We start from the raw sequence: 27,118 nt of genomic DNA on the forward strand, positions 1-27,118 counted from the left end.
TTTGTGCTAAATACTAACATATCCTGACTGCACAATAAGCTACAATGAGCTGCTCATCGTTTATCCAAACTTGCTTAGTGGTTCGTCACAATAATTGTGTAAAATAACATACTAAAGATGTGTGTTACTGAGATAGATTTTCCATTTTTAATAGCGATTATCTCCCTTGGCTAGGCTAGGCTAGGTTTCAGCTTGTATAGAATTGGTTCTAGCAGGTTAACTAGCTAACAAGCTAACTAACTAACAGTGTAGCTGCATTTCTGTGGTTTATTATTGGTTAATAGATTATAGTCATATCATTTTATAAAATAAAAACAACAGAAAAAAAATTGACTGGTGGATTCTGCCCTTAACTCAGTTTATCTTTCCCAACATCTCTAGCTAGCATGCTAACACCTGCTAATTAGAACTAAAACGTGGATATGTGAAGAGGGCTTGTGAAAATCCCTCTCATAATACATCCATGTACTAACCACTGACTATTAGATGTAACGTTGTGCCAATATAATAATAAAAAAGACTATCCATTTCCCATTTTGTCTTTATTTGAATAACAAAATGGACACCCTACACAGAACACATAATGCAAGGTAATACAAAATCTACAAAATGATACAGCAACAAAGTTTTTGTTTGTATTTTGTTCGACAGGTATCTGTACAGTATAAATGGATACAATACTGGGTTTTTTTTTTACTTTTTCTTTTACTCATTCCCCTATATTTGGCACTTGACCACAAGATGCTACTAAAATGAAATGTGGAAGTTCAGGACGTGGTGATAAACACCTACTTGAAATGTGCAGAGGATTCATCACAACCGGTTTTTCATCCACCTGTGAAAACTACTGGATCGGATCAGCAGGAACAAACAGGTGTGACGGAAACGAGGATGGAAACAATAAGGAGCCATCAGTAAATCCTGTAAAAGTTACTGTGCCACACGGTCGTAAAATATTTCTACCATCGCTGTAGCACCCAATTTGTCTCACAGTACGGTTAATAGAAGTTGTGCTGTTTGTGAAATTTGGAGCACATAAGAAAAAAAAAAAGTGCTCATTTCAGAGATGAGATGTTACATTTGCACAACAACAACAACAACAACAACAACAACATGAGATTTGCAGACTTGGCAAAATAAGCTACATAAACAAAATATAGCAGGGGATCAAAGTTGAATGCATAGCAATACATGTGGTCCTCTCCTTTTTTTAAACATCTCTAGCATAAATACGAGTGAATACACTGTACAACTTCCTTTCATTTCATATGTGTCAAGTAAAAGAAAAATACAATGTTTAGCATCACATTCCAATAATTTATACGTCAACATTTTTAAAGTGAATCTCTTACATTGCGGCAAATCGCCACAATGTTGTCACAGAATAAAAGAATTTACTACATACTATATATTCGTATAACGGCTAATTCTTTTTTTTTTTTTTTGCTTATACACTTTTTGAACCATAGATCAAAGAAAATCACGGCTTATATGCATATGTCAAGTTCGTTGTATTAATCAGCAGTTAATTGAGATTGAGGTGCGTGTTAGTGTGTGTGTGTATGTGTGTGTGTGTGTGTGTGTTGCCACAGAACTTGGCATAAAAAGTCACTTTCAAAGTACAGATGGTTATAATGTGTAGTCAAAATATTGCCCTTCATTTAGAAATCTGTCAGTTTTAGTTTAAAGTAACATTCCTCCTAAATATACACATTAAAAAGAAGCATTTCCTCCCTTTTAAAATTCTGTTGTGGTTTAAAAACTACATTTCCCAGACCTCCTGTCTGCAAAGCCACACTGTAAGCTGTGAACATTTGTGGTCCCAGACTCACACACTTCACACTTCATCCAGTGTTAACGTGGTGTTAGACTGCAATACTTTGTAAAGATCATGCGACAACCCGAGTCAGTTCTGAAGAACAAAATGAGCAAGATTCCCTTTAAAAATCAGGAATAACGCTTTCAAAAGTAACAAAAGAAATAAAAAGAAGCAGTGAACTTGGATTCGGCTCAACGTACCTCACAAATATGTTGGATTATCTTTGTTGGCTGTGCCATCAGACAGTGACAGCGCAGCCTTGATTCAGTGTTTGACAAGTCCTGGATGGGATTTCACTCTTTGAGTTGTATTTGTACCGTATATGAAGCCATCTGGAGCTTTAGACCAGGCATAGCATCGTATGTACAGTCTGTGCATGTGATTATGTGAGAGATAATATATATATATATGCGTCTGGCTTTGGTATCTGTAGTATGTACAACTGCATGTTGTTTATAAGAGTGAGTACATATGCCTCTATAGCTCAAATGTCAGTCACAGATGGGTCCGAAAATTGAAAATTAATAAAACAGCAGAGGGTAAAGTCCATTTTTTTTTTACTGCCCAGCACTGCTGGGATCACACTGAAGCAGTCGGACAATGGAGGGGTCATTCTTCGCTCCCTCGACAAACTCCTCAAGAGACAGTTTACCTGACAGAGACAGAAAGGAAAGACAAAAGGCATCAGATGGGTCTGTGCATTCTTTTATATGATTTTCTGTGAGAAACACAGCAGCGGAGTGAGAAACGGTGGAGAAGTCTCACCATCTCGATTTGTGTCCATCTGCCTGAAGATCTTATCTGTGCGTTTCTCAGGTGTGGACTCATCCTCAGGCATCTTCATCACAGAGGAAACCATCTTGTAAATGGCCTGAGTGCAAACAGAGATAGAAAAGTCAGAAGAGAAGTATTAGTACTAACTATACCTGGCTTATAAACAGTTTATTGTAGTTTTAACTTTGTAAAAGTGGGTGTAATGCTTTTCAAATCACAAATATGTAAATACACCCAAGATAAAGACAACCACAAAGTGTGTACAGTCTGATCACATTTGATATCAGAGCTGTTCCGGCCAGAAGCATAGCTGCAAAGTGCAGAGGGGAAAAAAGATATCAGCGAAATATACGTATATGATCCATCAATCAATTTATCTTTTGAGGGAGGAAGAGAGATAAAGGATTTCCTTTATGTTTGGCTCAGCTGCCCGATTTGACTGCTTAGAAACAAACAGGAAGCATTAATGTCTAAAAGAGGCAGCTGAGGTTTTTAAATGGACGATGAAACCGAAGATCGCTTCACTCTTTAGGTTTTCTAAAGGTCTTTTTAGTAGCTGGGGTTAGTATTTATTCATACTGCTGGTCTGTGTCAGTTGAAAAACACTTCACTTGTTATGGCTACTACATCTGCTTTTACTCTAAAGAAGAAAACAACAAATGTGATATAAATAAATGCTGTGGCTGCCGCAAACAAAATTTCAAACCAAAGAGCAGATGCTTCATGAAAGAGTTGCACTAACTGTAAATGTGTTTTTCATTATCTGCTCCTGTACTTTCACTCTTCACTAGTTTCTTTCCTCCTCCTACAATCCTCCAACACTTTACCCACAGACCTCGTGCAAAATTTCCCCTAATGACAGTTTTCACACTGAAGAGTTTGGTTTTGGTTTGTGTCCAAACCGAGAAGTAACGGCAGACACACAACACCTACAATTAATGATTAATGCTGCAGGAATTAATTATTTTCATAGTTAGCTTAATTAGTAAGTGAATTGACTTAATTTAAATTAAGATTTGTTTATAAATCACAAATCAATAAATTAAATGAAGTCTGATCAGCATGAATAATGGAGAAAAGCAACCAGCTTGGTATGTTTGTGAAGAATAAAACAGCAAAGACGTGATATTTACGCTTGGTAATTCATTATTAATTATAATTTAGCGAAAAAATTAATTAAGAAATCAACATGAATATGACGCAGCATAAACATCTGAAGGGCCTACTTGTTATTGTGATGTTTATCTGTTACCACCTGAAAAATGTTTTATAGATGTTAATTCAGCAATCTGCTAAATATATACAGAAAAAAAATATTGCTAAACCTAATAATAATTAGTCAATTAGATATTAATTTAATCCGAAATGCCAAACATTAGCGGATATATTTCTCAAATAGGATGATTTGCTGCTTTTCATTGTTGTATGATTACTGAATACAGGGTAATTTGACACTGGAGTCTGTTGATTAATGTATAAAATAAAGTATTCTACTATATTTGACATGCTGTACACTGAATCATAAATGCCCCATAGCTGCACTCTTATATTGTACCAGTAGATATTTGTCAGTGTACTGGAGCATCCCAACTCACTTTACACACACACACACACACACACACACACACACACACACACACACTTTAAATAAAGGAATCTGACTCGGTAAATGGGATTACACATTCTTTGGCACTCAGCTCAATTTAGCACCATGATGTGTGATGTAACGACATGTGTAAGGGATTGCTGGGTGGTGTGTGTTGTCTGATGCTCTGACAGAAGTCTGAACCATTCATCCAACACGATGAGGAGCCTGTATGAGAATGCTATAAACTAACACCGGAGCCGCTGAGGAAACAATGAGGGGACCACTCGTCCTAGATCTGAGAGGAACGACTGGTTTCTAAAATTACACAGCGGCTGGTTTTCCTGCTGTGGGCGTTCAAATGGTGCAGAACACTGACGCAGATGGATATATGATGTAGCAGCTGGTGTGGATGGCTGAGCAAAATCTTGCTTCACTGCAGGAACGGTTTTGAGACCTTAGGACCAGCATGACGTTACCATGATGGCATGCAATAGCCACTGAAAGACCGAGGGCTATATAAAGCTAGGGAAGCAGAATGGACAGCTGAGAGAATGACAGACAGAGAGAAACAATGGTATATATATATAAAAAAGCTATATATAAGATAAAGACCAACTAAGACCACAAGGTCAAACCCACCGTTACAATCTCCAGCATCTCTGCCTTGCTAATGTATCCGTTCCCATCCAGGTCATACATGCTGAACGCCCACTTCAACTTCTGGTCCAGTCGACCACGTGAGGTCACGCTCAGAGCAATGATGAACTCCCTGAAGTCTATAGTTCCATCTCCATTGGCATCAAATGTGCGGAAGACATGTTCGGCAAACTTGGAGGCATCTCCGTACGGGAAGAAGTTGGCGTAGATCTTCTTGAACTCCTCCATGGAGAGCGCACCGCTGGGGCAGTCCCTCAAGAAGCCCTTGTACCACTCGGTGATCTCGTGCTCGGTGAAGTCCGTGTTCTCCACCAGGTCCTGCATGACATCGGGACGGAGCTTGCTGTTCTGTTTGCCCATGGTCGCTGTTTCTGTTGCTGGTGTGACTGGTGTGAGTGCAGCGGTGCTTTAGAGGAGCTGCTGAGGAAGAAAACGAAAGAGACAGAAAAAAGCGTGTTAGTCATTGGGGAAGAGAAGAATGGGAACAAAAAGTGCAGAGACAACATGATTTATTTACCACATTAAAAAACTTAACCAAAAATGTAAAACAGCTGATCAACTACTATAGTCTGATATCAATTTCTGTCTCTCATTCAAACAACATTAAGGCTTTAGAACCAGTTTGGCTTATGTCATAAAATATGATAGCATAAAAGTAGATGGTGTACCAGAGAAAAGAAAAGCAGGGAGATAACAGAAAAGAATATGTGCTCATGTGCAGATGCACAGTCAAGTTCCTACTCCATACACCTGCAACACGAGACCACCGAATGTTCAAAGGTGCAAAACCACCACAGACCACACCCACACTTACTATCCTTACAGTGTGGCACACAGTCAGCTGACAACCCCACACAAGAAAAAAAAAACAAAAAACAAAAAAAAATGCATGTGCGTGCAGCTCTGCAGATGCAGCTTCCATTTCCTGCAGGAACTCTGATGCTGATGCCTCAACACACACATCCACATCCTCTGTATTATTAGTGGTGATCGTCGCGATGGAGTATTTCAAACTAAATCTTCAGAACAATAAGCAGTTTTCTAGGAAATCTTTGGTCCATTTGAACTTAATTTGAGTCTAAACAGGCAGTTTAATATTGCCCAAGTACATTATAAAAACACTACTACACACTAAAATGACACTGTAATGAATGAGGACATTTGGAGTATTAACGGTCAAACAGAGGATGCAGTTCATCAATGAACCCTGCAGTTAATTTACTGTAGCACTTTTCCCCTGTCAAACTGAGATCTCCAACCTGAAGACAAAGGGGAAGCTGTTCTAAGCTTAGGTAATGATAATAACAATACAGATAGCTTGTTTCAGTATGGAGACATAAAGATCTGCCACCTGTTCACTCAATCTTTGCGCCTTCTCTTACTTAAAGACTGCAAAGCTAAACTAAATTTAGCAACTTAAGCCCTTGTGTAAATATTTTAGACTTAATTATCTTAACAACACTTGCAAATGTAGATCCTTATCTATCCCATATGATTTGTCTACAAGTCACTCGCATAGCTCATCCATTAACTGAGAAAAAAAAACATCTTTACTACCTTGAAAATTGGATGCTTCAGTGGAAATAAACTCCTTGCCAATAATAATCAATTCCCAATTAATAGAAAGTGCTGCTATTGAAAAAAAAAAAACATAAAACAGTTAAAAAGCATCTAAGCCATGTATAAAAAACGGCACTGTGTGTTGGTATTCTAATAAGTACTCTAGATATATAGATTTAGAAGGATAACGGCTCAATTTTAGTCCAATTTCCTGCATTTTCTGTTGTTTACTTAACTCCTGCCTGTCTGGGCTCCACGTTTGTTTCTTTATTTTTCAGCCAGCTATAATCCTTTAATTAACTCAGAGTAAACAATGGGCTCTAGCAATATGGTGGCGTCTTGTTACCTATAGTTCTCTTTGATGCCAGCGTGAGCACAGGAGCGGCGTGAAAAGGAGATTAACACCTGTTAACACACTCTTCACTCCTGAGAACAAAACATATTAGCAGCTAAACAGCGGGGATCCAATGTGAACAGCCTGGAAGAGTGTCTGCCTTTAAATTAGACAGAAGCCAACAGTCTGGACCCGACACTGTCTAAGACGCTGAAACCTGAAGACATCTGTTCATAAATCTATTACAGACACATGCTAAGCTCATGTTGGGACACATTTACCGTACAATGGTAAATGTGTCCCCCCACATTCATATCAGAAACGATCTGAACAGAACATAGTGTAAAACATAATAACCTGTCATTATTATGCCCACTATTAGGTTTATTAACAAATTCAACACTGAATCAACACAATGCAGTGTAACGTCTTCTCTTCTTCTTTTTGTTCTGGGTCATTTATTTATGATCCGCACGTGAACACGCTATATCTCATATGACTAAACCTTATTCTGCACAATGCTCACATTTGAAAATCAAGTACCTCCATTCATGGCCACATTCTTTGTCCGCTGCGGTTTATTTCATTGTCTGATGGTTCGTTGGGCGTTTCCATGATTATTAAGGCCTGGTTCTTATGACATCTGACCAATACAATCACTTTGGTTTTTGGCAGCGAGTTGGCAGACAAGCGTATCACTTTACACAGAGTGTGTCATTCACTGCAGCTTTTAATAACAAATTCTACAAAGACTGGCAGCTTGTTAAATTGTTTGCTTTCAGCAGAGACCCTAATCACACGGACTCCTTCCAGCCACAATGTTTACACGTTAATGTGGAGTAAAAGGGAGCCGACTAAAACGTTTCTCCCTCCATTACTGTAAATGAGGCAGGGAAGGTTAATTAGTGATGGTCTTAATGGCTTTAAAACAAGAACAACAACACAACTGGAGTCGCAGGTGGGTTTATTTAGACAACCTATTTTTAAATTTAGTGAAAAATAATGAATAAATCAATGATGAAATCAGTTTAATTACTGATTAAGAGTTTCAGCTCAAACAAACTGATCCTTATCTTTTCTCTGGATGTTCTGCGATTACTACATGCTGAGCACTTTTCTAGTTTAAAACACTTTGTGCACAGCTGGGTGTAGTTTCTGTGTGGAGTTTGCATGTTCTCCCTGTGGGTTTTTGTTTCCTCCCACAGTCTACACACGTGCACATGAGCCCATATTTTCCCTTCGTAACACCTGAACCAACCTATTTATAATTTAAAATAAACACTCAATAACTGGTTTATAATGCACTGCAATGTGGTTCTGAGCAGATCTCAGGAGCTTTTTGCTCACCAGCCTCCACTTATATTGCCCACAATAGTTAAAGTTAGAGAAACAGGCGTTTATAGTAAAGTGTTATCTTTACTGTTTTCACCTCCCTCTGCATGTTTCACCTATTCAGATCTAATTAGATTTTAATTCAGCCGATGACAATTTTAAAAGAAGAAATGATGGGATGAGAGAATCAGCTATTCAAGGCTCCCTGAGATCACTGCCTTTAATTAACTGTTAAGACTCTTACCTGCTCCTGGCAGACCTTCCCGTTGCATAACAGAGGCTTTGACAAGTGGACAGGTCACGTGGTTACGTTTCTACCTCGACCATCGCGTGAAGTCACAACAAGCGTATGGATACCAGGCACTGGTTTAACCTTTTGAGTGAGCTGGAGGTAGAGACGGTGACCTCAGCCTGGTCGGGTATTAACCAGCAGAGAACAGGCTGTCACTTCAGTTTGTAACGGCGCCGTCAGTACACACATGATCATTATAGACAATAAGTGTTCATTGTTTGGGACCTGAAGCGACCCGCTGAGCTGTGACAGATTTAAATCCTGGATCCTACTGTAACAACAAGTGCACAAAAGTAGAATTCAGCTAAAGCAACATAGTCTTTAGTTCAGCACACAACACATCTAGACATCATAGAGATGCTTATAGGGGCAAATATCTCCTGACTGCCGCACATGGGAATTAGTTTTTATTTCCTCGAAATATAAATGTTAACCAATGTAAGTGGAAAACACAAAAGAAGGCATTTAAACCTGTGTAATGTTTGAAAATGTTCATACCAACACACACTGTTTCAAAGCCTTAGTATAGACGACTATGTAGAACTAAATATGTAAGCCTACAACCAACTATTATTCTAATTATTGATTAACTCGATTAGTTTCTTACTGCATGGTCACTAACAGCAAAACAAAGTCCAGAGCCTAAGGATGGGTTTACCCGCGTCTTATTTCATCCAAACAACAATGCAAGAGCCAAACTATTTCAATTACTACACATAAAAACAGAAGCTGGAGGAAATATGTATATTTATTTGAAAGAAAAACTACCACAGCTTTTATTTTTCTGTCAACCAACTAAATATTTCAGCTCTAGAAAATCTTGGATGTTAAGTTTGGGAGTTTTCCAAACTTAAACACAGGACATATATGAAATAGAGTCTAAACTATTAGAAACTCAGTAGTTGAAGGGATATTCTAGTTTCTAGTTTACTGGCCCAGACGTGAAACCAGCAAACACAGGCAGCCCTGTGCAGCCAACATTATTGTGCTTTAACAAAACTCTGCAGTGTGACAGCTGAACAGTTGACTCATTCTTGCTACTTGAACGAAAGGCCCTTCACGCGGCATTCATCCCAGAACATCTTGTTGCCCGCTTGCATAACAGGCAGCAGTCTCCATTTATATCCTGCAGGTAAATCTTAACCCAAGAGTCCCACAGATAATCCAAGAACAGAGAGAGCAACAGAGAGCTGGATTGAGGCCAGCTGAAAGTCAGAGAGACGGAAGGGGTCCCGATCTCAGATAGTGAGTTAATGAATGATACATTCATCGTGCAATATGATCCATCTGTGACCAGGCTGCAGCTAAGAGCAGCCATTGTCAACTTAACAGGCAATTATCGGAGCTGCAGGATCTGCAACCTGATATTCAACTTCAGGTCAAAATGAAATAACTATGTTTCAGCTGTGATAAGGTATTAAAAACGACTCAGATTAAACACCAAACCAACTCAAGAGGCCACAGCTCAAGTCAAAGTTGAATGTGGTTTTCCATCAGGCTAGACCACACAGACACATGATTTGGAGGATTTCAACATCTTAGTCATTCCTATTTAGTAGAAGAGTCAAAAATTTGATTAACACAGCAGCTTTGAGGCATCTGTTGTTATATGAATAGTTTAAAATGCTACTGGTATGTTCTTAAATAAATAATCTCTGATTAAAGTACACATGGAGAAATGTTCATAGACATTAACATATGTGCCGTTATTCAGTCTTATTTAATCACTTTCACAGCAGAGCAAAATCAAACACTGATTTCATTCATGAAATAAATTATGAGCATGTTGTTTTAAATTGATGCATTTGTTGCTAATCCTCCCATAATGAAATGCGGGCTCAGTCCAGGAATGAGACATAAACAGATAAAAACACGACATGAGGCCAATGTTTTCATAACTCTTACAACCATTAATACATCAACTGACTGCAGGTGGTTATTATAACACTCACCGCCAGCACAACACAGCGACACCATCTCTGCTTTAGATAATCCTTTTCACAAATTTAGCATAAAAACAGTATAATAACATGTTTGCAAATGTCTTATTTTAGGTTTTGTGGAGTGATTTTTCTGATGTCGCTGCACCAGACTTTTGGAGCGGATGGAGCAGCTCATATTCCAAACAGGGAGGGAAACGTTGGATGAGGTTCAAGCAGCTGGCAGGCCTGCATTGTGGCTGCAAACTCATTTCAAATCCTCTTTGTTTCTTTTAAACCAATTTCATGGTAAGTTTATTATGTCGTAGATGATGGGACAGACTGACATTTGGTGCATGAAAAACAAAAAGTACGGCCTTTTAAGCCTAAAAGTACAAACTTTGACCTTTTATTCAAAGGAGCAACATCGGCGTTGTATAAGCACAGTACAGTATATTGTGTGGGACCAACTCAATTTGCCCTGTACGAAGTGCAAAGTACCACCTGTTGTTTTTCACCTGTGCCATCCCGGCTCAAATTTTACAACTTTTACATCGAACCAGCATCGAACTGCTGCAGCTTGGCATAGCTTTGACAGCACCCGTGCTCACGTTACACGCGTCTTGATGAGAGCAGCGTAGCATGCTTTAGTGGCTCTTTGAATGTCTGACTGCAACTTTATCTCCTGTGATATTTAGCGTGAGGTCATGTTCAGCTGTAGGTTTTATTTTATTTTTTTTGCTGGTCCTATCAGACAAACAACAGGAAAGAAAAGCTATTTCTATTAGAAGCATATGATTCAAAAGGGCTTCAGAAGGTCACAAAAGAAAAAATGAAACTGTGCAATGACTAAAAATGAAAGTACTTCCTGACAGACTGGTTGTTCATTAACACCAAAACACCACGTTTGTGCCGGTTTACTTACACAAACATTATTCGGATTAGAGCTGAATGATGCTTCACAACTGTGACGATTTACCGCTTTTCTTTGTCACGTATGACAGTAAACCGACTTATATCTGGGTTCTGGAAATTGGGAAGAAAGTTGAAGACCTCAGCGTGAAGCAACTTTTCTCTTTATAAAATTTATTTTAATGGCTAAACAATTATTAGAGAAAATAATCAGCACATTATCCTGCAAAGTGGAAGCCCCGATTCCGTTTTTCAGCTTCCCACTGAAAGAGTGTAAAAATAGGAGAGTTTCAGATTAAAATGAGGCTAAAGGTCGAATCGCTTTTGAAACAGAAACTTTCACTGCACTGGTTCTAATATTAGCCACGACTTTCCCTTACACTTCCAAATATCTGTTTAATGCCTTTATAACTGTATCTATGTCTTTTCAATGGACTGTCAATGTAGCTCAGATATTAGTACTAGTTACAGTATCTTGTTTATTGTCTTTCAATGTGATTTCTATGAATTACATGTATTGAAAACTGTCTCTCCCATTTAAACCATTTCTTTCCTTCTCCAAATGTAGCTCAGAATCTCATCTCCCATCGTGCCTCATCGAAAAACTGAGGCAGCAACTTCATCATAATGCAGCACACATGAGCTCCCTTTGTCAGCCAGAGAGCTTTGTGCATCAAGGCACTGCAGAAAACCACAATCATGACAGAGAAGCCATTATGAGGGAGCAAATAAGAACAAGATAAAAAAGTGTCACCGACAACAACTGCAAGAAGGCAGGCAGGGCTGCATCACGGAGCCCGGATTGGACAAACACACGCCGCCACTCACGCACTCACAGCAAACCGTCACTGATTGCATGAGGAGAGGGCCGTTTACCTTGCACTGAAGATCTAGATGAGCCTCTCTCTGAAACAGCCTGTTGTAAAGACAAAGGTTGCAGAAATGGAAGTGTCAATCTGTCCGATGACTAAACAACGCCCACCCTTCGTTGCCAGTTATATCTACTGTACAGAGAGAAATGCAGTTCCTCACAGTATTACGTGTGACAGGCCAGGATGTGTTTTTCCTTATGTCTAAATCTTTGAAGTTCCCCCTTGCTCCTTTTTTTTTTTTTTTAAGTCTAATCTTCTCCTCATCCTTGCATTCTCCCAGAGATCCCTCTGACGGCCCGCTTCCTCTAAAAAAAGGTCTAATTCAATTCAAAAGAGCACAGACTGCTGCTCAGACTGGCCTAACTACAGAGGATCCTGCCAATGTGGTCAGTCTGCCCCAAAACAAACCCACAAGACACCCACACTGATGCAAATAGAACATCTGTTTAAATTTAGCGCACATTTGAAAGAGCTCAGCATCTTGAAATGTTTGGACGGATGCTTTTGACACCAAGGGGGCTATTATCATGTCTCCACCCTTGTGTCAGCACCTCCACAGGCCTTTACTTTTTCTTGCCATGTTGTCTTGTTTGAGGTGAAAGAAGAAGCTGGACAGCATTTTTTCATTTTTAGTTTTGGTTCATGCTTCCTCAAAATATGTCAAATGTTTGGAAACCACAGAGCTTCAAAGATAGAAAAACTACATCTTTTTTAAGAGTTGTGTTTGTCACTATTACTTTTCTGTGTTTTCTCTGTGTAAGTGAACCTCTATTCTTTGACTTCCTGTATCTGAACCTATCTTCTGCTCCAGTGTATGCCAGCTTTCCCTGTCAAAAACATAAATTTTCTAAGTTTCTTTATTTCTGTGTCCACGTGATCTTGTCTTCTGTTGATCCTCAGTACTATTTTAGCTTGTCTCGTGATAACTTGACAAAATATTTTATGTAGTCCTTCCTGTTTTCATTATTGATTAGTGTGTCTGTCATGTCTTACACAGCAGATAGAAGCAATACATTTGTCTGAGAGGCTGAAAAAGTGCATGTTCAACATGCGTTCTTGACAAATTCACTTAAATTACTTGAATCTAAATATTTTGTAGATGGACTAACTGATTAGCCAACACTTTTTGGCACTACCTATTGAACTGTGTATGCAAATTAAAAACATCTCTGGTTTTGCTACTGATGGTCACACTGCATAAAAATTAGCTGTGTTTTGCTTATCTAGATCAAACCATGTGTCAAATGTATGTGTAACTCATGTTTGTAGTATTTGGAGTATGCCACCTTGGAACCTTTATTTACTATTTTCTAGCAATTTGAATGGATTATTCTAAAAACACAGTAAGAGGCAGAAATGCTTCTGAAAATACTTTTCAGCGAGACACATCCTAAGACACTGAACCCCAAGTTGCTCTTGATCTGTGTGTGTTGCTCACGTGTAAGGCGCTTTCGATGTAAGCCTCTGCAAAATGACTAAATGTAATAGACTCAGATTTTGTGACAATTTCTTCTCTGATTGCTTCATAAACCAATTAATCTTTCGCCACCGATTTAATACTTTGTGGCTGTCCTCCCAAGTCCTATTTCACAACTCTGAGTGCACTGAAGCTCCCATGATGATCATATTCTTATAATGAAAACACATCCCACTGCTACTACACTGTTATGCACTTACTAGATAATAAGGAGTAGCTCAGTCTATTAAATGCTTTAATTCACAAATATCAAGCTGCAGCAGTACAATAAAACTAGCTCGTCTCTCCTGCTTTAATCCACTGACTGACAGATGTGTTTTTGCTGAAATGAGATACCCTGCTTCTGCCAGCTTCGAGTGTGCAGGACTTCTTTTTCACTTCCTGTTCTCACTCATGCTACAATTAAACAGACAGACACAGCAGAGACACCTCTCCGGCTATTTTGAGGTTTCATTTAGGACGAGAAGCAGCAACTTCATCCGATTAGAAATAGATCAAGCTTTTATCCGCTGGTTGCATCTTGTAATGCCGCCGCACTGCAAAGTTGCGCAAGAGAATAAGTAAATAGCGTTATAATGTAATGCAGACTGGTACGTGTGTTGGTGAGAGTTTGATAGCTGTAAGGCAATTTCACCTGTAAACTCACATCACCTGAGCTGCAAGCAAAAAAAAAAGAAAAAGTAACAGGAAGCAAACAAAGTGCAATCGAGGGAGGAACAGGCGCATTAGCGACAACTTACCTCGCTTCAACTGTTAATGGGAGCCTGTTAAAAGTCTCTTTAATAGTCCATTAGCTCGCGTCACCGGGGCGGACGGCAGAAAGTTTCAGAGGCGGCAACAACAGGTTGCAGGAGCGATACAGGAGCAGGATTTCCCGGCTGCTCTCGGTCCAAACTCCAGCAGGGTTTTTCCAGAGCCGCTGCACGAACTGCGCTTAGCCCTGCAGACTGGGCGCTGACGTCAGCGCCGCCTGTCACGTGGTGAGGCGGCGGCCAATGAGGGGCCGCGTTGTCCTGGCAACAGGAACCCGGCACCTGGATGACGATTAGTGTGAGAAAGTGAAGGAGAGGCTCATAAAGTCCTAGAAAAAGATGGAAATAAAAGCAATAAAAGTGCCAGAAGGGTGATGGTGAGCCACAGTACAAGTGTAGGAAGTGTACTAAGTTTGTCACACTTTATAGTTTTATTGTTTAAATCATTCCCACTTGCCAAAGCACTTGCTTTGAAGACTCTGCACTGACTACTGACAGTATTTATTTAATATTGCAATTACAAAAACCCAGTGACAGAAAGGGTGCAAATGTGGAACTGTATGTAAAAGATGCACAGTGTGCATGAAACTTAGCTGCACCTGCAGATGATCTTTTCCCCCTTTCTAAAAAGTCACTATTACTTTCCATCCAGAAACTGAAATTCCTGCTTTCCTACAGTGCATGTTTTCTTGCACCTGCCCACATTCCTGTCTTTAATAATGCAGTTTAATGCAAATATGTTTTCATGCAAATGCAATTTCCAACCACAGTTTTGCATGCTTTTTGTGCGTTTGCCTGTCTCGCTGTTTTCCCTAATGAGTGAATGCGTCTTGTGCAGGGATTCAAATACGAAACAGTTGAAATCTTGGTTTCACAGTAAAGTCTTCCCTTTAAAATACTCTACTTGCTTTGCATTTCTTTGCATTCATCTCCACTTGATCTTGGAGTGACGACTTAATAAGCTTACGCGTTTCTGAGTATTGCATGTTTATGATTCGAAAGATTATAGTGATGATAACCACCGTGTATCTCTCCTGTGGCCCAGTACAGGTGTTCCCAAGCAGGCACATTGGGAGCCATGCTTTGCCTAAGATGATTAAAGGAAGTCAAAGCCACAGAGCTTATTCAGCCACTGTTCCAGGAGCATTTTCTTAATGGCCTTAAAAAGTACACTGAGAAGCCCTCGCTCCTGTTGAGTCAGCAAAATACTGACCACAATGACAGAATAATAAATTCATTTATTAGACTCTAGAAGCAAATATAGTTTTTGAATGTTGATGAGATATTGCTAAATAATACATTGATAAAGTATCAGAACCATAAATGTATATTTCAGCACAACAGGTGCATTCAAATCCTTCATAGCCATGTGATAAATTATCTAGACTAAGACTAAACACAATGGTACACTGAGGCTGTCAAAAATATGTTACTTAGAATATAGACTCATATATATATATATATATATAAATATATATATAAATAAATAAAATAACAAATGTATAGAGTAAAAACTATACAAAACTCTGGTGAGCTGCTAGATCAGCATACTAAAAACTATATGATGTTTCGTATCATGGTACCGTTGCTCGACTTGTGTAATGGGCCTTTACCAGCAAACAACATTAACATTCACTCTTAATAGAAGTGAGAGCTCATCAGTGAGTTCGACCCTGAGGGAGAGTCCCTGAGTACTGTGGAGCTAGCACTGCAGCTTCTGACTAATAGGTTTGCATAACATTGATCTGACTGTCCACTGAAGAGCAATCCCCAACTCCGCACCCGTCCATGCACATGCACACGCGCACACACACACCAGTGAGGCCTGGTCTGCCCCAGCTCAAACGCCAAGAGGCTTTGAACTGGAGAGCCACCTTCTAAATCAGCCGGCCCATGGCTCTACACGGGCTCTGTCATTAGGTAACAGCGGCTTTAGAGGCGAGGTTAAGTAGCTGGTGCTGGAAGGAGAAGCTACTGAGCTGCACAGTAGAAGACCAACAAGCTCTCCTTGCTGATAATCTGTTATCTAACCAGACAGAGCCAACCTTGTGCTGCTCTCAACCCCCTGAGGAGTGTGGCCAAGTTTCAAGGTGAGCTAAGCTCTCTGGCAGCTGTTCCCTGACTCAGGAGTGCGGTCGTATTGAGAAAAAGCCGTTGAAAGTCATACACAAAACGATGCATGATAACCACACTGTGTGAAATCGATCTGTAGGAATGTACACTTAACGATTTCTACTTCTCGCACTCAAACTGTGCATCAGTATGTCTCTTTATTATCCTTCCTCTGCTTCAGGAGTAAGAGCAGGAAGTCCCTGGACACTAGAGGAGAGCTGAAGTCCAGATCTACTGAGTCAACCTGCACAGCATTGTGCGTCATGAGTAGCAGACTAATGCCCAGGCTGACCGGATTAGCCAGCAGGTGAATTGATTCTCAAGGGTTCGGGTTAATTTATTCTCAGACATGCTGAGACATGTGTTGAGCTTCTTCAAAATGCATCTCAGTGACTGTACGCTATTGTATTTCTGCAAGACAACGGCACCTGCAGGAGGGGAAATCCTCTGAAGTTGTCCGGGACCAGCCCATGAGCAAAAACTGTTGGGGAAGTCTGAGTCACTGAAGACATGTGTTATACTTATCAAATAATCTAACCTTTATTCAGTCAGAACAATGTCCAGCAGTGCACAAACAAGGTCAGGACGAGTGTCCTCATGGTTCGAGCTGAAACAGTATGACCTGAGATCCCGTGAGAGAAATCAGATACTTCTGAAATCTGGGATTTGTTAATTAGCTTGAAACTTTATTTATGTGACAGAAGTATAATTTTCACTCAACAGGTTAATTGTATTTAGCAAATAAATGCAAATCTAGAGTTTGATGCCTTAAAACACACTCAAAAACGTTAGGACATTTTAATTTGAGATTTTAAACATTTGAAAACTGAGAATACTAATGGACTATTAATAATAATAATACATGATATATAATTCTTTTTTCATTCATCACACATGTGCAAGTGATAAATCACAGATGCCAGCTTTTGCACCTTTTGTTGATGGCGGTCTGGTTGGTCTTTCATGTCTAGATACAGCAGCATACAGTTTTCCAAAATACTCCTGAGGCCTTATGGACAACTTTTCTGGAAAGGCAGTTTGTACCAAAACTACATCAGTAGAATCACAATTTTCTATAGACACAACTTTGTCACCTGCAACTGTTTTGCCAGTAAATCATGCTGGTTTTAAGTAGTGGTGGAGTCATTTAGATAATGAAAATTTGAAGATATTTGCCAACTATCTTCCTCCTCGTTGACGCCGTTACATTTATTTTGCATCATGAGAGTCTTTACTTTTTATATGTACAAAGTGTTTGTATGTCTTAGTAATACTTCTCTCAATTTTTACTGATTATTTTGTGTCTGTGTGTGACTGGAGAATATATAGATCTAATTTAGAGTCACATGATTGTTTCACTGCTATTTCCTGCTGCCAGAAAGGACAACAAAGCCCAGTAAACGTGCAATTTGACATTAAAGCACGAACAGCATTTGAAGATCCTAAAGCAAAGTCATTGCCACTGTTGGGGAGTTTTATTTTTATCTGCTCAGGGGAGGCAGAGTGAAAGGTACCTACACATTGACTTCAGAGAGCTGTGTGGTGTCGATAAGCTGAGTCAGGATGGGTCTGTGAACAAACGTCAGCAGTCTATTAGTGTTTCCTCTGTGCTGTGACAACTACAGTATGGCACCACAAGTCAGGTATAAGTCCTCACCTGTCTGCACACACGCGAGTGTGACGTGTGATACAGCAAATTCTGACATACATGATTTAAAGTGTGGTAACATGTGGTAGGTCACTGTTTGATACAGTTTGTTTTTTAATGCAAAAACAAATCCTTCCTTCTGATCTCCTGTTATGACATGGATAACACTTCTATGTCTGTTAATTGATCAGGAAAGAGCCCTGACAACAGGATCCAGAATGCTGTGTAATGAAGCAGAGCTATAATTGCTGTGTCTACCACCACGTGAGTCAGCACTTTGCTAAAAGGCCACCTGCTGTTGGGCGTGGCAGCAGATGGAGCTGAAGCTTGGCTGCTGATCTGAACTGGCTTAATGAAAGCCGGAATGGCTTTTAGCCAGGGTAGAAAGATGGAGAGAGAAGGTTGCAGATTCGCAGACACCAGAAATATGTATCTCGGGGGTGAACAAGAAAAGGTGGAAGGGAAAGATAGCAGTGAAACGTGGGGGGTCCAGGTGATGGAGGGGTCGAGAGGTAGAGAAGGAAGGTAGAGATGGGAGTGAAAGGACAGAAGGAGGAGATGAGGAGCAGGTACCTTAAGGTTAGCCACGAGATTATGCAACAATGAAAAGCATGTAAGCTGCTGCTGATCTGCAGCTGCATGCACACGACTTCACCTGACACGATACAGACTTAATGCATCACCTTATCACCAGCTTGCACCAAAAGAGGGTTCTTAAAGATCGTAAAGGAAGTGACTATGGAGAGTTTTATGACAGCTTGTATTTATAGATCATTTGAGCAAAAGCTGATGTTAGCCTCCATGTGTCACTGACCACCAGTCAGGTCTGTAAGAGTACAGCAATAGAAACATGGTGATGATAAGTTTCCTGTGTGAATGCGTGCCGCTAAATAAAACATTTCATGCATGCTCGACACATGGTGACACATTGTTAACGGGCAAAATTGATCCAATTATATTCAAACTGTTATGTATGCCAAAAACACAATTTTACCCGTGGTGTGGTGAGTATTGAAAGGCTATAACGTTAAGGGGAAAAGTGACTCTAATAAGACTGTGACACACACACACACACACACACACACACACAATCTGAGCAGCAGCTTGTAAAACTTCCTGCACAAATAAACCCATTTAAAACACTGAAACGTGCTTTCTTCATGTCACCAGGAAATGTGTTAGTGCCACCTAGCGGTTATATGTTCATCCAAAAAAAACAAAAAACAAAGTCACCTCCTTGACTTTGGATAATTACTAAACGGATTATTATTTTTCAGCTGACAACAAGTTATTTAACTCTAACTGATGCAGTGAGTAGCTTCCCTTTTCAGACGGGTCAAATTATTGACATGAATCAAGCAAAGAAAACATCTAAAGAGATGATGAAACTACTAAGACTGGGTTAAGAACTGGGGTTGCTGCAGTTGATCAGGTCTAGGTTCAGCAGCGTTATGAGCTCAGCTGACTATCTAAATATACTGAATGACCAGGTTATTCCATCAATAGATATATTTTCCTTGATGTCACATTCCAATTCAGGGAGCATGACACATCACTTTCACCCATGGATGGGCCTTAACAGAGTTCAGACCTTAACCGCATTGAGAATCTTTGGGATGTGCTGGAGAAGACTCCCCCATCATCAAGACAAGAGCTTGGTTACAAATGAATGCCACTCTGTACAGGAATGAATTTTGTGATATTGCAAGAGCTATTGAAACTAAAGGCTAAAGGCGAGCAGCAAAATATTACAGTGTGTGACTTTTTTATTGCAGTGTATGTTCAAACAGGGCTGTTCACAGACATTTTGAGGCACAGGTGCACACACTCGAAATAAATATACATATGTAGATATTGTTAATAACACCTCAGGTAGACATTGATTTGAAATGTGAATTTAAATATACAGCAGATTGAATTTAATGCTTTTTATAGAAGGACTTGAATTAAATTTCAGCCTCACCCTGAAGTTGAGACATTTAGTGTCACCAGAGGTGGTTTAGAAGAGCTTCCTTCAAATACCATCCTGTTTTACTCTTTCTTTTCTCACCTCAAGTAAAAAACTTGCTGCTCCCTTTCTTGTGGTTGAGTGAGTGTTGGCTGCACTGTGGGTTGATGCACTTTCGAAAAACATAAAGGGAAAAAGCGGCGGCTCTGCCAGATGTGACAACAACTTGTCAAAGAAAACTTTTCTTCTGTGGCTTCTAAAGAAACGTTTTATTGTGAATTTAGGCACGTTTAGCTCATCTGAATGTGAAGATCCTTTCTCACACTCTCCTAATTTATCTGACACACTCATGTTGTTTATACAGGCCTCATTTAGTTTTTCACGTTACCCCCTGTACACCGTTCTTATTATCTTGCATTTTCCTCATTGTGTTGATGATCCACAGCTGCTGTTAGAGTACAAATGCTTATAATGCGATGACATATTTCATGCAACGTCCACTGAGAATCTCACAAGTTGGTCCAATAAGAGGAACTGTAGCTGAAAAACAGGAAGTGAACTAAACATAATCATTTGCCTTGAAGTCTCTTGATGGGCAGTGGGGGTATACTCACCCTTAATCACTGTGGCACCACCCTGAAGCGTTTGCCTGCACAGTCACTGTGCTTAATGAATTCATCCCCATCCTTCCTCTCAATGCCAGAAGGTGTAGACAGGCCTCTGTTCTGCTATTAGATCAACTTCTCAAATGGAAATCTGTTTGTACTTTATTTAGAGTAAATGAGAGGATTTGATTTTAAATCTCTATTTGTACTTTATCTACAACAGAGAAAATCTCCAGTTCCAGCTTCACACTAAAGAACTGTAAGTCTGCAGTACTGGTTAGCAGTTTTATATATATATAAATATATATTTGTCTTTTAATTATTTTCGAATTAACTATGTAATCACTACCTGTAATATTTTTGCAGGAACCAGGTTAGTCTGACCACTGGTAGTGACAGTAATGCTAATTCATGGTCATTTAGAAGCTCTTATTTTGAAATCCTCCAGGTTCCCTTAGTAGTTCTTCCTGTGTCAGGATCAGAACGAAACCAGAACAAGAGACATTTGTGAGTCAGCAGATCTGTGTTTCATTTTTCAGGTTTGCAAGTAAATAAGTTCACCGTGATGTTTTCTTCAGACATATTTGGTCTTTAAATATGACATTAGTGTTTTATGTGTTGTGAATTGGTGCTATACAAATAAAACTGAATTGAAAATTGAATTAAACAAGTGGCATATTTGACTTAAGTGATTGATTTGTTATTGAAGCAATGTTGTGACATTATATATACTGTGCTCTGTTATAGCACCAAAGAAGCATGGGGGACGACAAACCATGGGCTCTGATCTCAGAAGTAGGGGAGCAGGGTTTACTTGAAGAAGCCGTGGACATAATGAGACAACACTTCCAAATCATCTGCCACGAAGACTTCTTAAAAAACCCTCAGCTGCACGGTCCTAAAATCCAGGCTGTGTTCCAGTGGAACGCCTGTCCCGCCGCCGAGCCATCGCTGCTCAGTTTCCTTCCATCGCTGAAGGTGGTCTCCAACGGCGGGGTGGGCATCGACCACCTTGACGTGCCGTACATCAACAGTCTCGGGGTGAAGGTGACCAACACACCCGGTGTGGTGAGCAACGCCACTGCAGACATCGCCATGGCACTGCTTCTGGCGTCGGCACGGACGATTGTTGAGGGTGAGGTCAACTCCATCCTGCCCAACCTGCAACACAATTAGAAATAGTTTGTAGCAGAAAGCCTAAGAAAATAAAAGCTTTGAAACTAATTGATTGTAAAAACCTCCTGCTGCTGCCATCAAAGAGAGTCAAAATGTATTTTACTCCTCAGTCTGTGAAACCACTGAAGCAGAGATTAGTGGGCCTCAATAACTATCATTAAAAGTGGTTAATTAATTTGTATATTATGTTCCAGCAGCTGATCAACAAGCATTTGTAAAAATGTTAATGACTAAAATTGTCTTCACAATGTACGTACAGGTCACAAAGTATCTGTCGACCCCACAACCAGACATTTACCTCAAAATCTGCTCGGAGTTGAAGTCACAGGCTCGACTCTGGGAATCATTGGAATGGGAGACATCGGGTACAAAATCGCACAGAGAAGCAAAGGATTTGACGTGAAGATCCTGTATCACAACAGGAGGAGGAGGTAAACGTGTGGTGAAAACGTAAGAGTATGAAAGTAAGAATGGTTCGATTGGATGTCGACACACAGCGTCTTCTCTGTGCTGTGCAGGAGTGTTGAGGATGAGCGGGCGGTGGGCGCTACTTACTGTAAGAACGTGGAGGACCTGCTTAAAGAGTCGGATTTCGTCGTGCTCGCAGTCAACTTGTCCCCAGAAACCACAGGCCTGATCAGCCACAGGGAGCTGTCCCTCATGAAACCCACTGCAACACTGGTCAACATCAGCAGAGGTGGGGATCACGTGTTTCCTACAATAGAACGAACGAGAAACAAATGTTAAGATTATTCTGAAACAGTCTTCAGTCTAATTTACCTCTTTTCATGACTCAGGTCTGGTTGTGGACCAGGATGCTTTAGTTAAAGCTCTCCAGTCTGGAGTGATTCGAGCTGCTGCATTAGATGTGACTCATCCGGAACCTTTACCAAGGTCTCATCTCTGAAAGCACCTTCACTTGACAGGAAGCATTTAACATTAACTTTAGAGAGTTTAACCTGGTCTCACAAATAAACTGCAGAGGAACACAAGACATGCTGACATGCAAGAACAATTCTACTACTTGTAGAAATGATAATGCTGTCTGTTTGTTTCTTTACAACTTTACACACTATTATTCAGATCTGAAATTCTGTTACAACGTAAACGTTCTTCAGCTGTTTAACACTGAGCAGGATTTAACATTTACTAGAACTCAACCAACTCTGTCCCTCTGCTTCATCTTGTGCAGGGATCATCCTCTCCTCAGCCTTCCCAATGTGCTGATCACCCCTCACGTTGGCACCAACACTTATGCTACAATAAGACGGATGGTACAGATGATGGTAGACTCTGCTCTGGCTGCAGTGAAAGACCAACCTGTTCCGAACGAAGTCACAGTGAAATAACTTCACTGACATTACAATATCAGATTAAGTGCTTTGATTTACCCATAAGTTAGTTTTAACCAGTTTGATTGTATGTTGTCATGTCTAACGATCTGCCACAATCACTGTAATAAACATTTCTCTTATGATAAGTGTATCAGTTCATTTGAATTCAAATGATTTTAAAGTCTTTTTTAGTTCCCTGATAATTTAAGTGTCTTACACAGTAGTGAAGCACATGTTCACCAAACAATATAATTATTGTGTCAAATTATTAACAACTGACAGCATAGTCTTATTATTATTATTAGTAGTAGTATTATTAGTAGTAGTATTAGTCTTATTATTATTATTATTATTATTAGTAGTAGTAGTAGTAGTATTATTATTAGTAGTAGTAGTAGTAGTATTATTATTATTATTATTAGTAGTAGTAGTAGTACTAGTAGTAGTCGTATTATTATTATTATTATTATTAGTATTATTATTATTATTAGTAGTAGTAGTAGTATTATTATTATTAGTAGTAGTAGTATTATTATTATTAGTAGTAGTAGTAGTATTATTAGTAGTAGTAGTAGTAGTATTATTATTAGTAGTAGTAGTATTATTATTATTAGTAGTAGTAGTATTAGTATTAGTAGTAGTAGTAGTAGTAGTGTTTTGCTAAATGCTGACTGGGTTTTACAGTTTCCCGTGTGAGTTGCAGATCTCTAAAACGTAGTGAATCTTTGCGGAGCTGTGGTTAACTTTCGATATCCCTGATTAAAATAAAACAATCTCTAGGCATTACTTCCATTATATGTCCTAAAAGATACACAGACTGATAAACTTATATTGTGACAGTCAGTGTAGAGTTATAGTAAATATTTTTCCCAAAATAAAAGCTTTGCCGATCCATTTTGTTCAGGCACACAGCAGATACCAAACTTGTTACGTCATCAACAATCGACACCGAGCGAAGGAGCAGAAGGTCCTCAACACCAGGCATGAAAATAGAAGCGGAAACTACCGGAAGAATATCTTTTTGTTTGATATAGAAGGTTTTTAACATTTACTTTTCTCTTACTCAGCACTAGTTTGGCTCAGTGTGTCTACCCTTTACAGGAAACATGTTTATCGCGTCAGACAACTCGTCGCCCTCCTTTAAAGATTTCACCCTCGTCATGGTGAGTGACACATCTGGAGCTTGTGGTTTCACTTATACATATAATACAAATACTCCTCCCAACACCCAGTTAACGTTGTTACATGACTCTCCTCAGTGTTTGTATTTGCGAAATGATCAGTGCTTTAATCTGAGATTATCGGTGTTGTGTCAGGTTTGTTTAACCCCGTTTTCTAAATAGAGCTGGAACAAATCTGCACCTGGGTTTTTGTCAGTGCAAGTCATATCACTTCAATATATATATCACAGCAGACAACATTTTCATATTCTTTACCAAACCCCAATCACACATAAACTACTCATTGCATAAAAATGACATCTGTTTTCTTATTTCTATTATTAGATTAACATTACTCATGCATTAATGTGTAAGCAGCATTGTGGTATTTATTTAATGTGGCGATGTTTTGTGAGGTTTAACATCAGTGAATAGTGAGTAATGGCCATCACAGTTATCTATAGCCCAAGACAACATCTTCAGAGGATTGATCAAAAGTCACTAATCTTCACGAGAAGCTGGAATAATCGTTTTTTAAATTTGGCTCATTTGTTATTTATGTATTTATTCATTCTTCCTATAGCCAGCGGTGGCTGTCGGCAATGTGGGCCAGCTGGCGGTGGACCTCATAGTGTCCAATCTCAACATGAGCAGAGTAGGACACATACACACAGACTGTCTCATCCCGATGGCTGGGAACAACCCATATGCCACCTGCAAAGACGACGCTGAGGAGATTCACACGCCTGCAGAAGGTACCAAGCTAGCTGTATTTTCTTTCCTTAAGAACATAGGTTTCTAACATTCATGTTTAGCAAAAAGGTAAAAATATATAGTGAAAGACTTTAGATACAAATTCTTGATAAAATGTGCATCCTGTCAGGAGGTTTGGCTCAAGCTGGATTATTGTGCTGCTCAGATATATTTGTTTTCCAGCATTAAAAGAAGACTGGAAAGTGTTCACATACTGAAGAGAGTAAAAAAGTAAATATATTATGGTATGGTATTCAAAAAAATCTAATTCTTCATTCTTCTTTCAATTTTTTCTAATCCACAGTTTACACAGCACCAGAACTCAAGTTAGCGGTTCTTCAGATCAGGGCGCCAATTATTCAGGTGAAAACTTTTTATTTTTACATGAAAGTAGAATAATGTTTATGAGTAAATAATAATTAAATAAATTGTATGTTTTTGAACCCAAAATGTAAATAGTTTTGTTATACTTATAGGTCCAACCTTTGTTTTAATTGTAGACAAAAAACAAAAAGTTTCGTCAACTGATTGTGTCTTGGATCAAAGCCAGCGGGTTCTCGAGGACTGTGGTGCTGTCCAGCAGTCACGCCTACAGGAGGGATGACCAACAGCTGCAGGGGTGCATACGCTGTACCTCACATCTTTACTTTATTTCTTTGCCTTTGCTGTTTTAAAATTCCTAACAAATGTAAGGTGTTCATTTTAGCTCTCCTGTGAGGTACCTGTTCACGCCGTCGCTGCTGAAGGTGAGTGCAGATGCTCTGAAGGAGCTGGGCTGGAGGGAAATGGAGCGAGTGCCAGCCTTCCCAGGACTGACAGACGCCGACACAGAGCCACGCCTTTGCATCCCTGGAGGAGGCATCACCAAAGGACTCTACACAGACAGGTAGAGACAGATAGCCGAATCAAAGTGCCTGCAATTTTATGCTGCCCTCAAATGCTGATCTGATCTGCAACAGCAAAGGGAAACGTGTGTCATGATTCACAGCGCTGCAGAATAACCACCTCTGAACACATGTGCTCAATGTCGTGCTTAGTTGTACAGAGGACCTTCCGCTGGCTGTGCTGCTGCTCTTCTGTTCAGAAGGCGATAACGTCCCAGACGCCTTCACCCTTGTCAACCATCTCAACGACTGGCTCCATCTACTGGACAATCCTGTGAGTGACAAACCTGAGTAAACAACACTGCACATTTTGTTGTTGTAATAGTTCTCAGTACACTATGAATATGAATTTGCAGAATAGTGCTCAGTGAGATGCTGCAAAAATCAGTTCACTGTTTGGAATCTACAACTGTAAAATGAAAAACATCTTTTTCTGACTTGTGTTTCAGAGCCAAGAAACCCCCAAATGGAAAATCCCAAGCTCATGGAGTCTTCTTTTTGGTAGTGGTATCCCTCCTGCACTGTTCTGAAATCCACATATAGACAAAGCTGTGAAAACTCACACGTTTGTAGTCACATTTCCAGCAATGACACCTCTCCCCTCCCACACATTATTTTGATAATAACTTTTAGATAGACAAACATTATGTCATGAACAGCACTTGGCCCAAACATGCACATGTAGAATATTGTTTCCTGGTATTGCAGGATTTAAGTGTCTTTCCAATAAAACAAATTTTACAAGAATCCAGTGTGAATTTATCTACAATGATAAAGACTTCGATTGTGTTACTCTCAGTGGACCTTGCCTCCACCCACTTAACTGAAAGTGGTTTGGCAAAGGGCCACATGGTGTTCCTGGTAGTCCCTCCTCTCTGTAATTTGATTCCTTTCCACAACATGTTACAACAACTTAGATGGTGTTGACAACAGGACAGGATACTTTGACCTTGTAGAACTGGCCAAGTCTGTGGTTTTCCTTTCTGTGTGCGTCATTGTTTTGGTTGGTTTCTTTGTAGAGTAGTTGTGGGCAAAGGAATGTCCTGACAACATTTTAGTTTGAGAGAAAGCTCTGGGAAAACCATAAAAACACTGATTCTGAAAAGAACATATTCATCATATGAAAAATATTATGGCATGACGTAGGTATTTCTATTATTAACTAAGCCTTGAACAAACGCGGCAAACTGTTCAGCAATTCTGAAAATAT

General features: G+C 39.6%; 3 protein-coding genes across 8 annotated transcripts; 2 read left to right on the forward strand and 1 right to left on the reverse strand.

Moving 5' to 3' along the window:
* Positions 1-685: 685 nt before the first annotated feature.
* On the reverse strand, positions 686-14,489 carry ncaldb (neurocalcin delta b). Of its 3 annotated transcripts, XM_026346714.1 has the most exons (5): positions 14,277-14,489; positions 12,064-12,103; positions 4,821-5,255; positions 2,585-2,690; positions 686-2,471 (listed from the first exon to the last, which is right to left on the reverse strand). In XM_026346714.1, the coding sequence occupies exons 3-5, from the start codon at positions 5,196-5,198 to the stop codon at positions 2,377-2,379; spliced, it is 579 nt and encodes a 192-aa protein (XP_026202499.1). In that variant the 5' UTR covers positions 5,199-5,255; positions 12,064-12,103; positions 14,277-14,489; the 3' UTR covers positions 686-2,376. The 3 variants fall into 3 exon arrangements, with proteins under 3 accessions (XP_026202499.1, XP_026202498.1, XP_026202497.1); XM_026346713.1 differs by lacking the exon at positions 12,064-12,103; XM_026346712.1 differs by lacking the exon at positions 12,064-12,103 and having other exon boundaries at positions 4,821-5,258.
* A 5,284-nt stretch (positions 14,490-19,773) lies between these two features.
* LOC113153754 (probable 2-ketogluconate reductase) lies at positions 19,774-23,254 on the forward strand. 4 transcript variants are annotated; one of them, XM_026347530.2, is made up of 6 exons: positions 19,774-21,148; positions 21,349-21,736; positions 22,037-22,208; positions 22,296-22,474; positions 22,575-22,671; positions 22,970-23,254. In XM_026347530.2, the coding sequence occupies exons 2-6, from the start codon at positions 21,361-21,363 to the stop codon at positions 23,124-23,126; spliced, it is 981 nt and encodes a 326-aa protein (XP_026203315.1). In that variant the 5' UTR covers positions 19,774-21,148; positions 21,349-21,360; the 3' UTR covers positions 23,127-23,254. The 4 variants fall into 4 exon arrangements, with proteins under 4 accessions (XP_026203315.1, XP_026203313.1, XP_026203312.1 ...); XM_026347528.2 differs by having other exon boundaries at positions 19,774-21,140; XM_026347527.2 differs by having other exon boundaries at positions 19,775-21,108.
* An 816-nt stretch (positions 23,255-24,070) lies between these two features.
* On the forward strand, positions 24,071-26,655 carry psmg2 (proteasome (prosome, macropain) assembly chaperone 2). Its single transcript, XM_026347532.1, has 7 exons — positions 24,071-24,274; positions 24,855-25,026; positions 25,329-25,387; positions 25,525-25,643; positions 25,731-25,910; positions 26,062-26,182; positions 26,358-26,655. The coding sequence occupies exons 1-7, from the start codon at positions 24,218-24,220 to the stop codon at positions 26,436-26,438; spliced, it is 789 nt and encodes a 262-aa protein (XP_026203317.1). The 5' UTR covers positions 24,071-24,217; the 3' UTR covers positions 26,439-26,655.
* The last annotated feature ends 463 nt before the right edge of the window (positions 26,656-27,118 follow it).

Source organism: Anabas testudineus, chromosome 11 (genome assembly GCF_900324465.2).
Source record: "Anabas testudineus chromosome 11, fAnaTes1.2, whole genome shotgun sequence".
NCBI lineage: Eukaryota > Metazoa > Chordata > Actinopteri > Anabantiformes > Anabantidae > Anabas > Anabas testudineus.

What these genes read in the sequence shown, in the direction of transcription:
- LOC113153754 (XM_026347530.2), top strand. Translation starts at nt 21,361, where the DNA reads ATGGGGGACGACAAACCATGGGCTCTGATCTCAGAAGTAGGGGAGCAG. An exon ending in ACTGGTCAACATCAGCAGAG is followed by an intron (nt 22,475 to 22,574) that starts GTGGGGATCACG and finishes TTCATGACTCAG; the next exon opens with GTCTGGTTGTGGACCAGGAT. An exon ending in CATCCGGAACCTTTACCAAG is followed by an intron (nt 22,672 to 22,969) that starts GTCTCATCTCTG and finishes CATCTTGTGCAG; the next exon opens with GGATCATCCTCTCCTCAGCC.
- ncaldb (XM_026346713.1), bottom strand. Translation starts at nt 5,198, where the DNA reads ATGGGCAAACAGAACAGCAAGCTCCGTCCCGATGTCATGCAGGACCTG. An exon ending in AGATGCTGGAGATTGTAACG is followed by an intron (nt 2,691 to 4,820) that starts GTGGGTTTGACC and finishes GTTTGCACTCAG; the next exon opens with GCCATTTACAAGATGGTTTC. An exon ending in GATGGACACAAATCGAGATG is followed by an intron (nt 2,472 to 2,584) that starts GTGAGACTTCTC and finishes TGTCTCTGTCAG; the next exon opens with GTAAACTGTCTCTTGAGGAG.
- psmg2 (XM_026347532.1), top strand. Translation starts at nt 24,218, where the DNA reads ATGTTTATCGCGTCAGACAACTCGTCGCCCTCCTTTAAAGATTTCACC. An exon ending in TCAGGGCGCCAATTATTCAG is followed by an intron (nt 25,388 to 25,524) that starts GTGAAAACTTTT and finishes TTTTAATTGTAG; the next exon opens with ACAAAAAACAAAAAGTTTCG. An exon ending in TCCATCTACTGGACAATCCT is followed by an intron (nt 26,183 to 26,357) that starts GTGAGTGACAAA and finishes CTTGTGTTTCAG; the next exon opens with AGCCAAGAAACCCCCAAATG.